The sequence below is a fragment of the Orcinus orca genome, chromosome 2 (assembly GCF_937001465.1).
Source record: "Orcinus orca chromosome 2, mOrcOrc1.1, whole genome shotgun sequence".
NCBI lineage: Eukaryota > Metazoa > Chordata > Mammalia > Artiodactyla > Delphinidae > Orcinus > Orcinus orca.
Genome location: NC_064560.1, coordinates 155,961,658 through 155,976,759, shown reverse-complemented (window position 1 = coordinate 155,976,759; position 15,102 = coordinate 155,961,658). Strand labels below are relative to the sequence as shown.

Below are 15,102 nucleotides of genomic sequence, written 5' to 3'. Positions count from 1 at the left end.
TGACATGTGAAGACAGGTAACTCTTTATTAAATGGATGATTTGCAAGAAGGACATTGATGAATAAAGGTAAAATTTTTCACTCACAGTGAACATGAAACTTTTAAATGTGTAAGGTTTACATTCAATTTCATTTCTTTAAAAAGTATCTGCCCCTTTATATCATGGTGTGCGAAGCACTGGTGAGATTTATGTCACCAGAAATTCCCAGTTTGCTGATTTCCCCGAGATTTTTCACCCGATGATTGTACTGCAACAAGTGAGCATCATTGACCGCAACCTTGAAGTGGTCAGCTTCAACCAGGACTTGTATCTGAAATGGCACGTACACAAAACTGTTAGGAATGCCCATTCATCACAAAACCAGTGTGGCCTGAGCTCAGGATGTCCAGCATTTCACCTTTATGATCAATTGTAGAACTAATTAAAGTCAGAAAAAGTAACTTTACAGCAAAAATAAACTCCAACTTATTCAAGATTTAAACAAAACAAAATGATAAAATTTTTAGAAGGATATATAGTTGAAGCCACAGAGGAAAAGATTAGGTAAAGTTTTTGGATGGCCTCAACCACCTAAAACTAAAAATAAAAGTAAATGCTAAAATAGGAATCCTCTACTTAGAGTGGCAAATGTTATGAAGATTGATAATAACCAGTTTTGGCAAGAGTAGGGGAAACATACTCTCCCAGTAGTTAGAGGATGTGTTAATCCTTACATCCTTTTGGAAGCAGCACTTTGGCAATATCCTTATCTAAATTTTAAACATGTATATTCTTTGAGTAAAGTTATTCTAGGAAGCAAAGATTTATAAGGATAGTTATCACAGTATTTTAGTAAAATAAATAAAACTTTCCCGGTTTTATTTGTTTGGAATATTTCCATACTCCAAATTTTCATCAGTAGGGTACAGGCTGAATTATTACACATCTGAACAATGAAGTACTATTAGGTGGCAATGTTCTCATAAGGAAAGATGTCCACCAAATGTAGAATATGGTCCCTGTTAGACCCTGCCCTTGAGCTGGCGGTCTAGCTGTTTTTTTTTTAATTAATTTATTTTTATATGTGGCTGTGTTGGGTCTTCGTTGCTACGCACAGGCTTTCTCTAGTTGCGGCGAGCGGGGGCTACTCTTCGTTGTGGTTCACGGGCTTCTCACTGTGGTGTCTTCTCTTGCTGCGGAGCACGGGCTCTAGGCCCATGGGCTTCAGTAGTTGTGGCTCATGGGCTCTAGAGCACAGGCTCAGTAGTTGTGGCGCACGGGCTTAGGTGCTCCGCAGCATGTGGGATCTTCCTGGGCTAGGGATCGAACCCGTGTCCCCTTCATTGGCAGGTGGATTCTCAACCACTGCGCCACCAGGGAAGCCCGGTCTAGCTGTTTTATAACCCAATCTATAGTCAACCCTTACCTGATACTGTGGACCTAATAAATATTTGTGAAGCAGTGCTTAAAAATGAAAAGTGTGTTGCTTGTCATAGAAAACACTGGAAAGTTACTCATGTTGAAACCTTTGTGAGGATGGGGGAAGCAGTAAAGGATGGAGGACTTTTTAGTTAATTTTTAAAAATCTATAAATTTTTCTTTTCATAAAACAAGTATGTATTACTTTTAGAATTTAAAAATTTTAGGTTTTTAAATTTTTTTTGACTATGCCACACGGCATGTGGGATCTTAGTTCCCCAACCAGGGATTGAACTCACGCCCCCTGCATTGGAAGCATGGAGTCTTAACCACTGGACCACCAGGGAAATCCAATATTTCGTTTTGATTGCCATGCTAACTATGTTGTTTTGAGGAATTAAGTCTCAGCCCAACTGTACCATAAAGACTCTCTACTTTTTTTTTATTAAAGATGCTATTTTTCTCACTTCCAGAAAAGCTTAAACTCAGAAGGGTGGTAACGGGTGATGGTAAGGTGCCTGAATGGAGTTGGGGAGAGTGCCACTATTTCTGAGACCTGTCCCCTGGTATGGAGAGCAGATGTACTGGTTAGGTGTCCCAGGACAGCTGATGAAAATTCATTTCCAGTGCATTGTGGTTTAAGAGTGATTCCCCATGAGAAATATACATTATCATTATAATAGTAGCAATAACTTACTTTGAAAGGTTTACCACTTTCAAATGGGAAAAACGTCTGTCTTTCTTCCTTCCCCCAGTTATTATTAAGCTTCGAATTGCAAACGATGACTTTCCTGTTGTCCTCATTGAAGCGTGGGTTAAAGTGGAAGGCGACATCATTTCCTGTCTTGAAATCTAAAGCAAGTCTGTTTTAAACCAAAGACCAGAGTTAGTAAAATTATTCAAGTTGTACATTTGTATCAAGTGAAGAACATAAAATTTTCTAAAGAGCAAATCATTTATAAAATACAGGAAAAATTTCTAAACAGAAAGCAAATAAACCAGAGAATGGGTTCAAACTGGAAAGTATACTGGGCCAAGTACAGTAGTTCCACTTTATGTGCAGAGGGTATGTTCTAAGACCCCATTGGATGCCTGAAACCATGGATAGTACCGAACCAAACATCTATTTAGCTAGCTAGCTAGCTGGCTAGCTATCCACGCACACTTTTTTCCTATACATGTATACCTATGATAAAGTTTAATTTATAAATTAGGTACAGTAAGAGATTAATAATAAAATAGAACAATTACAGCAATATACTGTTGTAAAAGTCATGTGAATGTTGTCTTTCAAAATATTGTACACATTTAATGCCTTTTCCATCTGAACTAAGCACTTATGCACTGGGGCTGTAACTTTTGCAGTTTGAGGTATGACAGGAAAAAAAAAAACTAGCATGAGTTTCTTTCCTTTCTCACAATTTCATGGACAGAAGATTTGTACTTACTATAGATCTTAGCAACCTCAGCATACAATTTTTTTCTTTCCATTAAGTCAAGAACCTTCCCTTTTTCACTTAAAAGGAGACTTTATAGCTTCTCTTTGGCATATATGAATTGCCAGCATCACTACTCTTGCTTTTGGGGTCATTATTAAGTAAAAGGTTACTTGGACACAAGCAGCAGGGTACCACGACAGTGGATCTGATAACCGAGAGCTACTAAGTGACTAATAGGCCAGATATTGCTGCACAAAGGGATGATTTCACGTACTGGGCAGGATGGGGCTGGACAGCGTGAGATTTCACCATGCTGCTCACAACGGTGGCAACTTAAAACTTACGAACTGCTTATTTCTGGGAATTTCCATTTAATATTTTCAGACCGCGATTGACCCTGGGTAACTGAAATCGTGGAAAGCGAAACCTCAGATAAGGGGGGACTACTGTATTCGATGTACTACCACAGTATCTCAAAGTACACAAGACTATGTGTTGAGTTTTTTGGCCTCGTTGTCTTTGGTCAGATCCTTCTATTCAGCTGTAATTCTCTTTTTACTCTCTACACATGAAACAGTCAAGGTGTGCTCGCTTCGGCAGCACATATACTAAAATTGGAACGATACAGAGAAGATTAGCATGGCCCCTGGGCAAGGATGACACGCAAATTCATGAAGCGTTCTATTTTTTTTCCCTGGTGGTGCAGTGGCTAAGAATCCGCCTGCCAATGCAGGGGACACGGGTTCGAGCCCTGGTCCAGGAAGATCCCATGTGCCGTAGAGCAACTAAGCCCGTGCCCCACAGCTATGAGCCTGTGCTCTAGAACCCACGTGCCACAACTATGGGTGCCTAGAGCCCGTGCTCCACAACAAGAGAAGCCACCGCAATGAGAAGCTCGTGCACCACAACTAGAGAAAGCCTGTGTGCAGCAACAAAGACCCAACGCAGCCAAAAATAAATAAAAATAAATTTTTTAAAAAAGAAAATTCAATTGAGTAAAATTTTTTTAAAAAAAGCAAGGTCTGCTTTCTAGACCTACTAACAATGATTCCTTGGGTATTTAATTCACCCAGTAACAGACACATACAACCACCAATGATTAAATTCACAGGGAAAGGACCAATATGGTCAAATGGCAATAGAAGTTGTATTTGACTAAATATGCAATGCCTGTATTTTCTCAGCAGTGGAAAGGAAGATAATTGTCAACTCTACCGCCGTACAGATATTTTTCTTTCATGTAACTGCTCACATAGATTTTGCAGATCAAAGCAATACATTTCTCAGTTTACTACCACCTTAATCATTTCAACCAAAATTGGTTTTGACCTGCCACAGTCTCAGTCGACATCTCTATTGTTATTGGAACTAACCTTTTTAGTGCAACAGTCATAAATAAGGCAAAGATACCAGTGTGGTCCTGCGTGACAGCAGCTGCAGCAGGAGGAGAGCAGATATTACCAAATCGTGAGTGCTGTCTGCAGAGGATCAGGGCGCTGGGTCCTATGTTATTTTGGGAGGCAAGATGGATAAGGACACAGGCAGAGGATATATATGTTGTGTAACTTGCTGTGAGACAAGCTTTATTATGTAGGGAAGTATTGTGCTGAGAGAAGCTGTATAGGCTGTGTGGAAGGAAGAGCTGGCTTAGGGTAGTGACTACCACGTAGAACCAGAGCAGGCTGGCTGGAGGTGGAGTGAACTGGTTAGCTGAATGTAAAACGATCAGATCAGAATCTGAGTCCACCTCCTAGTAACAGAGGAGGTTGCTCCTGCCGATTCACGCGGATCAAGATGACAGGCACTCACAGGCGCTGTTTATAGATTCTTAAATAAACCTGTGTACACAGCTGGAATTTGTACCTTTTGTGTCCTGTCTATAAGACCCAGAAACAGATATTAGTTAATCTAGGAGCTTTAATAGTACTACTAACCTCAAGGACAGACATACTGAACAGCTTCAGGATAGCCCTAGCCTGCTTGTATTATATATAAATATAACCAGTGGTGATAACCAGAGCCAAGCATCCCAGGGCAGCCTGTAAATCAGCATGGATTTTCCTAAGTGAGCTCAAAGTCTTACCCGCCCCGAGCTCACCCCACCAGTACCAATGGCAGAGGCTGACTTATTTTTACAAAGTCTTTAACTTGCAGAGTCTTTTCAAACTTTTTAAGTAAACAGTGTCTACTCAGAAGACTGGGGTTCCCCACCTTGTCACTTATCATCTGTAGACCAGGCCGACACGTGGGAATCTGTGACTGCTGTTTCACCCGGTATGAAGACGGAAATGGCGGCCAAGCTCACAAATCTGAGAGTGCACCAAGATCTGCACAACTGCAGGGAGATTTGTACCACTATGAGGACAGAGAGGTATAATTTTTTTTTTTTTTTTTTTTTTTTTTTGCGGTACGCGGGCCTATCCCGTTGCGGAGCAACAGGCTCCGGACGCGCAGGCTCAGCGGCCATGGCTCACGGGCCCAGCCGCTCCGCGGCATGTGGGATCTTCCCGGACCGGGGCACGAACCCCTGTCCCCTGCATCGGCAGGCGGACTCTCAACCACTGCGCCACCAGGGAAGCCCCGAGAGGTCTAATATTTAAGCTCTCAGATCAACTAGACATCTTTTTGTCTTTGACCCTAGTTTTTTTTTTTTTTATATTTATTTATTTGGCTCCACCGGGTCTTAGTTGCGGCACGCATGATCTTCGTTGCGACATGCAGGATCTTTCAGCGGTGGCATGTGGGATCTTTTTTAGTTGTAACCTGAGAACTCTTAGTTGAGGCATGTGGGATCTAGTTCCCTGACCAGGGATCAAACCCCGGCCCCCTGCATTGGGAGCAGTCTTAGCCCCTGAACCACCATGGAAGTCCCTGACCCTAATTTTTGATGGGCTTTGTGTTTTAGACAATCTATGGCTCAGAGGTGGAGGGATGGCCAAACATGACATTACAAAGGCTCTACTTTCCTTTAATTCTAAGGCTTTCACTGCCTAGAAGAACCAACAGAATGGGTTTTCCTGCTCTTCCTCTTTGTCCTCACAAAGTAGAACTCTGTTTTATTCTGGTTCTGGGAGAAACACAAGATTTAGTGAGGGAAACCTTGTCTTCTTGGTGGGAATGCGTATTGATTTATGGGGAAATCCCAAACTATGGTATAGCCAAGATTCTAAATGTGCAATTTTAAAAACTCTATCAAAATTCAAAACAGATCACCCTTTATTCCAAAAGCAATCAGTAAATATGTTAGACTTGCTGACTTTGCTCTTTACCTGTTTGCATCGGGCTTTACTGTGCCCAGGATTGTTATCAGCATGCGAGGCATGACTCCTCCGGAAAAAGGCAGGTCATAAGGCACATTCTGGGAATTTAAAAAATATATATATATATATCACTAAAGAGTCATGTTTTCTTGAGGCAAGAAAGAAAAAGATATCGCTAAAGTTCAACCACTTTTAATATGTGTGAATAACACATAACCCTACTTTAGCCATCTTTTCAGACTCTCAGGCCACCTTGCCCAGGGCCTGAAGAGAGAAGGCTCCCTACACAACTGCAGCTAATAATCGAGAATAAGGCCATCAGTTAATTGGTGCCAAAGGCAGAACATGTTCCCTTTCGGAGCACTGTATCTCTCATGACAAGGCCCATCCCAATCTATAACTCATCCACTTGACCTATTTTTTGGAAAGACCCTTGTCATATAACATTCTCTGTCAGGTTGTTCTGCTCCCTGTGGGCAGGCACTGTGGTACCTTCTGGGCTTCTGAGGCCCCCTATGTTCCACTCACACAAGGCCCTGAGGAGTGCTTCGAATGTGGCAGGTACTTGATATTTGTAGAATGGACACTTTCCAATTAATACCTTCCCCAGTTCATTTTACAAATATTTCTTGACCTTCTATGTTCAAGGTGCTGTAAATATTCCCAATGCTCTGTCCTTGGCCTCTTCTCTTCTTCCTGTAAAATTGTTTCCCCCTGGGTTCGACCATCACCCAAGTCTTTTCTCTCTAGCACTGATCTGTCTGATCTGTACTAGTCCTGTGCTTCCTCCCGGAACTCAATAGTCCTGTGCTATTGAACTCTTTCCTCATATCTGTATCTTTTCTCCCAACTACACTATTTGGAAGGGAAGGGTCTGTGTCTGAGATGTGGCTGGAGCCCCACAGTTTTATGCTTAGAACTCATTTATTAAAATGGGTTTTAATGTAAGTGAAAATTTAATCCTTAGATGACAAAATTATCTTTAGAAGGTTTTTAAAAACCCGATTACCGTGGTTCCCCCAAAGGTTCCCTCTATGACCATGGGAAGGTTGTATAACTCTTTATTGCCCCATTTCCTCATTTGTGAAGTGGGGATAATAACAGTATCTTAGAGGGTGCTTATGGGGTTGAATGAGATCATCCATGTAGAAGCACACAGCTGGCACATGTTATATACTCAGTGTTTATTCATAATAATAACCAAAACTTCCCCCATTGCTATGATCTTAACTTGATTTATATTAAAGCTGCTTTACAGATGCCTTCAAAAGATGCACTAGCTTCTCTTTAACACTACACATACTGAACGCAACATGAGCAGCAATTTTTTCTATTGGACCAACATACACTGTGGCTGGTCCTTGCAAAGCAGCTGTAAGCAGTGAGTTTAAAGCTTCAGCTCTCCCAGGAGCCCTTTGCAGGTCAGTACCCAGAGCCAGCTCCCAGCCACAGCACCTCAAAGTGATGGCACCACTGCTCCAGACAATTGCTACGGGCTTCATTAGCTTTGTCCTGATCACAGTCAAGCATACGAAATGACTAACACCATCTTACCAGGGGTCCAGAGGGGACGCCATAAGGGCCAGCAGCAGGGTAGGCTCCAGGAGCACTTGGCTGTCCAGGAGGTGGGTAGACCCCAGGCCCAGGGTAGGCACCTGGTGCAGTTGGTCCAGGATAACCAGGTGCAGTTGGGCCAGGGTAGGCCCCTGGAGGTGCCTGGCCTGGGTAACCCCCAGGAGGGGTTACCCCTGGGGGTAACCCCTGGCCAGGGTAGGGGCCGGGTGGTACCTGGCCAGGGTAGGCCCCAGGATAGGATGCTCCCGGGTAGCCTCCTGCCCCAGCAGGCTGGTTTCCCCATGGACCAGGCCATCCTTGAGGGTTTGGGTTTCCAGACCCAGATAAGGCATCATTAAGCTGGAAAGAAAGACATAAACAGTTACAGGATGAAAGACATTCACCACAACAGAATTTTCAGGAATATGTGATCTAAGAATTAGAGCGACATGCTGAAGATATGAAATTCATATCAATAAAATTTCCCCCACCTATTAGTTTTGAGTTCCTAAGACTAAAATTAGACTTTAGGATTATACATGCTTGATCACTCTATTCTTGCTTCCCATCGTCTCAGATCATTAAGGGTTGCCTTTTCGTAATTTGCTAAAGTCAGGAGCTAGCCATCAAAAGCACATACTTTCTGACACGAGAAAAACAATCATGAAAATCAAGATGCATGTGGGCTGGAAAACCTCCACCAAGCTGGCGCTGGTTGCCTTGGCCTTCCCTTGGCTGGATGTCTACTGCACTTCAGGTGCACCAGGTTAGTCACCACTTAGTGGCATCCAGGCTAGTATCAGAGAAGCTGCCTTGTACACAGGGATGTGGAATCACAAGATCTGGTTTGAAATCCAGTGCCATCCTTCAAGAGCCCCAAACTCTTGGAGCCATCATGCCACTTGTACAGGACTTAGTGTCTTTGTCTGTGTAACAAGGATAATGATCTTATCTCATGTGATTGTTGTGAGGAACAGATGAGGCAGCATTTGGGACGGCTCTTTATAGACCGCAAGATGCTGTGCCAGTGTTGGTTTGTGTCCTTTCTCTCCAGGAGGAGACTCTGCCTTCTCCCTCTCTGACATCTACAGTATTTAGCAGAGTGCTAGGTGGTACATGGAAGATACTCAGTAAAAACTTCTATGTTGATTGAATATGATCTGCCAGGATTGTCTGACCCTTTGGTGCATCAGGAACCCAACCCCAGACCTGGTATCGGGGCAGCAGAGTGAGGCTGTGAAGGGAGCCCATGGGGTCTGGGGGAGGGGGAGAGAGAAACAGAGGGCTGGATGATGACGGAAAGTAAACCGGATTTAGAAAACAACTCAAGCTCCTGGCTGTAGGTGGTGTGAGTCATTCTGTTAAGGAATTTGAGAATACATAAGCATGCTAATAGGAATTTATTTTGGCTGCTTCTTACTCCAGCATTTGGGAAAGGAGGAGTAGAGGGCACTGCAGGATTTAAAAAAAAAAAAATCAGGATGCTCAGACTGTACCACACTGCCCTTTGTTCAGCTGGTTTCTCAGCTCCTGCCAGTGGAATCCACCCACTTCTGTCCTAGGCCTTGGGTAAAGGGGTTACTGTTAGTGAGGCCCAGGCCTCTCTCTTCCTGGCTTTCTTCCCAAATCTGTTGCTGGAAAAACAAGACTCCAGCTAACAAGCCCTCATTGGACGGGTGAGGCCAGAGGAAGCCAAGTGGTGGGAGAGTTAGGAAAACTTGAGTGGTTAAAAAAAAAAACCTTCAACCTGCATGACTGTATACATATTAGGGTAGGAAAACAGACATAAAACACTTACCGAAAAACTGTCTGCCATTTTCCTGAAAGGAGAAGCAAACAAACAAACACAGGTTATTGATCCTAAAAGATTTCACTGGTTTCCGTATGAATTTAACATCACAAACAGCTCATTGTGCAGGTCTAGTCAGTGCACAGGCATTCTCCTAACACAAGCCAGTCTATTACTCAAATATGCTGAAATCATTAGCGGGGAACCACAAAAATATCCCATCAAAGGGCAGAGATGCACTCCACCTGGATCACCACGCCCTATTTAACTCATACCTTTAAACTCTAATCACACTAGCCTGTGGCCTGAATCCTGGGAGTACCAGGCGACCCAACGCAGGTGGGAGAGGGGGGAATAAAATGCTTTGCCCCTTTCCTAGGTAACAAATGTAAACGGTCCAGGGTTTTTGGTCCTCCTTCACCTTCCTTCCTGTGTTCTTTTTCTACTACCTCATAAAAAGTGTTCAGTGCAGTAATCTCACCCACCTCCCCTCCGGTTCCCTCTAACAGCCCCACACCCTCCTCTGGGTTTTGGGAGGAAGCAGTTGGTTCTTCCTACTGAGATTTGAAAGACAATCCTTGCCTTCCCCGCCCCACCCTCCAAGACCTAGTTGCTGCTGTTGATTTATTCCTTCATTGGTACACATTTATGCCTACTCTGGGCCAGGCACCGGGTGGCTCCTGTCTGGGTTTGAAGATGAAATCGACCAAGATGTATGGCCAAAGGGTCCAGAGGCCAGAAGGGGGTCACAAGTGATGGACGCTGTGAGCCAGACTGCATGCTGTGGGAAGTCACAACGCGAAAGATGACTTCTAACAGGGGAAGAGACAGTGTTGCTTGAGCTAAGCCTTGAAGGAAAGGTGAGATTGTGATGTGGAGCAATAAAGAAGAAAGGCGGGCACAAGATGATTCCCTTTTTTTTTTTTTTTAAAGATACTTGTTATTCCAAATGAAATGTCTGGCAGTATAACAAACAACTAAGGTTTAAAAAAAAAGTCAGGGTTTCCCTGGTGGCGCAGTGGTTGAGAGTCCGCCTGGCAATGCAGGGGACTCGGGTTCGTGACCCAGTCCGCGAAGATCCCACGCGCCGCGGAGCCTGCGCGTCCGGAGCCTGTGCTCCGCAACGGGAGAGGCCACAACAGTGAGAGGCCCGCGTACCGCAAAAAAAAAAAAAGTCAGACAATGTGGAGGAAAATATTTTTGGGTAGGATGCTACCAGAAAGGGTTGGCCTTGCCCACAGCTGCCTCAAAGGGTAGCCCCGAGACATCATTCTTGCTTCTCCGGCTCCTCCCCCTGTGCCAAGGCCCCATCCAAACACGATCTTTTACACCTGCTCCCGCTGCTGGTGCTCTCTAGCGGTGAGGGGAGGAGAGTAGCTTTGGACTCCTCAGGCCTGGGTGAGTTTTCTCAGCTCAGGATCACTGGTGCTGTGGCCAAAATTACCTGGACTTGAACAATCAGAATCTCTTTTTCCTTAAGTCGCCTATTTGTGATAGTTACTCAATTATTATTCTTAAAATAAACGAGTAAATGGTGGCTACTTGATAGGTCCTAAAAATGTAAAATATTAGATTTTATTGTTAAGAAACCAAACAGGCAGACCTCCTCCTAGAACTTAATGTGTGCTTTATTTATACACCAGACATTTTATCCTACTCTGCTGTAGGATAGAATACTCCTTCTTTTTGCACCTTTCTTTTAATCTGGGCATTCTCAAATATATTTGGAAACACTCAGGTTGTCACTGTTACCACTGTGCCCACCTTCCAACGTGGAAACTGCTAGCAATTTGATTAGGAAGTCACGGTGACTCTCCCAGGGCTTATAGTCACTGTATTTAGTATATAGTATTTGACCTTTTAAAGCAAAAGTCAGGTGCTCTTCTGTGCTTCCTTCCCCAAAAGGCTACCACTGCCTTGAAAACTGTGCTGCTACCCCGGAAAGAACTTAAGAGTTGTTAAAGAGAAAGAAAGGACATTTCTTAAGTCAAGAAAATAAAGCTTCTCATTTTGGATGCCAGTAGGAAACAATCTTGAACTTCATAGTGGGCAGAAAGCTTAGTTCCTTTGATTACACTCCTGGGCAACGTATCAAAGCCTCAGCAATAACACTGTAAGTGTTTTGACTTCTTTTAAATATCCCCATTGTGTTCAGGCTTATTCCCAACCTCACACCACTGACATTTCAGGTGGGATACTTTGTAGGGAGGGGCTGTCCCCTGCATTGCGGTATGTGCAGCAGCATCCCTGGCTTCAACACACAAGATGCCAGTAGCACCCCTCCCCCGCCATCGTGATAATGCAGAATGTCTTAAGACATTGCCAAATAACCCTGGGGGAAGCGGGAAGAGGGCAAAATTGTGCCTGGTTTGAGAACCACTGGTGTAGGCTAATTAGCATATGTATCCTCACATAAATGTACCTATGCAGGTCAATAAAAAACAGAAAGGTAGTTTCAATTGTTAAAACTAGCTAAATCTGTTCCATTGGCCTCATAAAGTGTCGTATTAACATAAATCCAATTAAACTTAGATGTGTTTAAAGGCTGATCATAACCAGAAACTCACACAAAGACATTTACATTTCTAAAATGTAACATTTATTCTTTTCAAAGTTTCTGTTCAAGCATATTCAGTTTATTTTCCAACTAGCCCCAAACAATTTAAGAAACAAAGCAGATTCCACTTTATTTCTACTGTGTTTCACATGACACCAAGGATGACAGTTTGGATTGTGTTGTGACACATTAGACAAGCCCATTAGAATAATGACACCCTGCATTTATGTGGTGCTTTTCAGTTTACAAAGCACTTTCACATACCTTACCTATTTTGATTCTGATAATAATCTTATGAGATTGACAGGGAAAAATTAATATCCTCACTTTAAAGGTGAGGAAACTGAGTCTCAGAGAGGTAATGTGGTGACCCAAAGTCATTCTGTCATTGGCAGGCCAAGGACCAGGGTCCAAGCATCCTGACTCCTAATTCAGGCTGATTTTACACTAGTTTAAAACCTCACACTTTGAAATTTTATAGTCCTTCGAAAGTGTTAGTTACTTCATTTAGAAATTCATTCTCTGGCTTAAACATTCAGAACTGCATAAACATGCTGAAATTGTAAACAAATTAAAAAGAGATCATGGGGACTTCCCTGGTGGCACAGTGGTTGAGAATCCTCCTGCCAATGCAGGGGACATGGGTTCGAGCCCTGGTCCGGGAAGATCCCACATGCCGTGGAGCAGCTGAGCCTGTGCGCTACCACAATGGGAAGCCCCGCCCATAGCAACGAAGACCCAATGCAGACAAAAATAAGTAAATAAAATGAATAAGTTAAAAAAAAAATCATGTTTTTGTCAGAAAACTAGCTGGGTGACTCAGTGTGCAGTGATATTGAATACAAGGATGGCATTTTGCACAGTCACTTTGCTAATTATAACCACATCTAAACCGATAAAGCTTACTTTTCCAAAAATTGGGTATGCATTGTTTTGATTATGTCAACTCCCAACCATCAGATCTCTGATGAAACAGGTTCTAACCATGTTCTTTTGAAATCAACGTTAGCAACCTTAGAACTTAAAAACAAAAAAAGGAACCAAAAAAAGAATAAAAAGAAACACACATCTATTTGGGTAAATATCTTCCCTACTTGCCTGGAAATTTTCTTTTTTTTTCTTTCTTTCTTTCTTTCTTTCTTTTTTTTTTAGAGGAGTAGCTTATAGAGACAATCAAATGTAAAATTTTAAAAATCTTCCCACTCCACAGGTACTATAGGTTTGTGAACTCTGGCATTCCCAGAATCAGAGAATTTTGAAAAGCCAGGATAGAAACACTACGTCAAAGACAAAAACATTTAAAAACTACTACCTGAGTCTTCACATTTGGAAAAACCTACAGAAAGTAGTTCAGTATTGCTTTGGAATAAGGAATTTAAACATGAGTCAGAACGCAGGCCACTTTAATCGGTTGTTAATTGCAGCTCTGCCCTTCAATAAAGAGTAGCTATCCACTGTACTAAGCTATTCTAGGCCCATGCAGCAATTAATTCAGTTGCCAGGGTTCCCAGGAGCACTTCTGAAATTTCTGCCCACAAAGGGCCCCAACTTTTATACGAGCTGTAAGGGAAGTAGATCACAAACGTATTTCCTCAGAACCCCAGGCACTGCCCACACTCCTCCCCAAAGAACACAGGACAGGCAGTCTACGACCTGGACTTACTGAAACACGGAACAGGCCTTGAGGAACGCCCACTTACCAAAGCCAAATTCAATGATGCTGGTTAGAATAAAGGAAACTGGTCCTTTACTAGGATTTCTTTTTCATCATTGTTCCTCAGCATCAAGGAAGGTAAAGTTACTTTGTGCCTCTCAGTTACTGATTTTTTTTTCCCTTATGGAAAAGCTGAACATCAGTCAAGAGAGAACACATGATACTTAGTCAGCAGCACATTGGAATTACTGCCCTGGCAGGCTTACCACTCAGAATTTAATGAGAAGAACCCGTTCAGGCACCAGACACAAAATGTTAACTAGCTGTCCTCAGAGAAGCCTGTGTCCCAAACTATCACAGGAAAGAGAGGCTAAGTTTTAGATCAGTTACTATGAGTCTCAGGTATATGAAGTTTACAAGCCAACTGGTATTTAAGGTAACATAAGAGTCTCAAGTTTTACTATATGAATAAATATCTGTATTACAGTTAAAATTTAGAGTCTGACTGATGAAGGTTCTAGGCAAACAGTATCTAAATCACAGGTGAGACCAATATTGGCCTTTGACCTCACTAGCAGTAAGTAAAAAGTCTTTATAAAGCACTTCTGCATATTTGTGGCATAGCAAAATGTCATTGATTAAGGACCCCTCAACAGAGTGAGATTTGCTATTCCATTTTTTTTAAAACTAGCTTTTGCACTTCCCTGGTGGAGCAGTGGTTAAGAGTCCGCCTGTCAATGCAGGGGGCACGGGTTCAAGCCCTGGTCCGGGAAGATCACACATGCCGCGAAGCAACTAAGCCTGTGCGCCACAACTACTGAGCCTGCGCTCTAGAGCCCGCGCTCCACAACAAGAGAAGCCACCGCAATGAGAAGCCCGCGCACCGCAGAGTAGCCCCCGCTCGCTGCAACTAGAGAAAGCCCACGCACAGCAACGAAGACCCAACACAGCCAAAAATAAATAAATAAAATAAATAAATTTAAATAAATAAATAAAAATAAAAAAGGCATTGGTGACTTACAAAAGAAAAGCATGTCTTAAAAAAAAAACAGGGCTTCCCTGGTGGCGCAGTGGTTGAGAGTCCGCCTGCTGATGCAGGGGACGCGGGTTTGTGCCCCGGTCGGGGAGGATCCCACATGCCGCGGGGCGGCTGGGTCTGTGAGCCATGGCCGCTGGGCCTGCGCATCCGGAGCCTGTGCTCCGCAACTGGAGAGGCCACAGCAGTGAGAAGCCCGCGTACCGCAAAAAAAAAAAAAAAAAAACCAAAAAAACCCCCAAAAAACTAGCTTTTGGGGTCAATCTATCAAGCAATGCTCCTTCTTTTCTGCTTCTTATGTAACCTGGTGAGGCACCACCTAATATTTCTAAGCTCAAAACATTTCAAGACCCATCATCAAACTTCTCCCAAGAATATGAAGTAAATGCTGATTCTAAGTATAACGCCCACACA

The 15,102-nt window shown here is 43.1% G+C and overlaps 1 protein-coding gene and 1 non-coding gene across 2 annotated transcripts in view; one reads left to right on the top strand and one right to left on the bottom strand.

Moving 5' to 3' along the window:
• LGALS3 (galectin 3) overlaps window positions 1-15,102 on the bottom strand; it is a 16,538-nt gene continuing 1,436 nt past the window's right edge. Inside the window, exons 2-6 of the mRNA XM_004279328.4 lie at window positions 9,451-9,472; window positions 7,653-8,012; window positions 6,108-6,196; window positions 2,097-2,262; window positions 1-311 (exon numbers count right to left, since the gene is read on the bottom strand). Coding sequence (XP_004279376.1) covers window positions 156-311; window positions 2,097-2,262; window positions 6,108-6,196; window positions 7,653-8,012; window positions 9,451-9,468 — 789 coding nt within the window. The 5' untranslated portion in view covers window positions 9,469-9,472 and the 3' untranslated portion in view covers window positions 1-155. The remainder of the gene's footprint in view (window positions 312-2,096; window positions 2,263-6,107; window positions 6,197-7,652; window positions 8,013-9,450; window positions 9,473-15,102) is intronic.
• On the top strand, window positions 3,423-3,529 carry LOC117196413 (U6 spliceosomal RNA). The gene has a single exon (XR_004476581.1). It is a non-coding gene; the product is annotated as a U6 spliceosomal RNA (small nuclear RNA).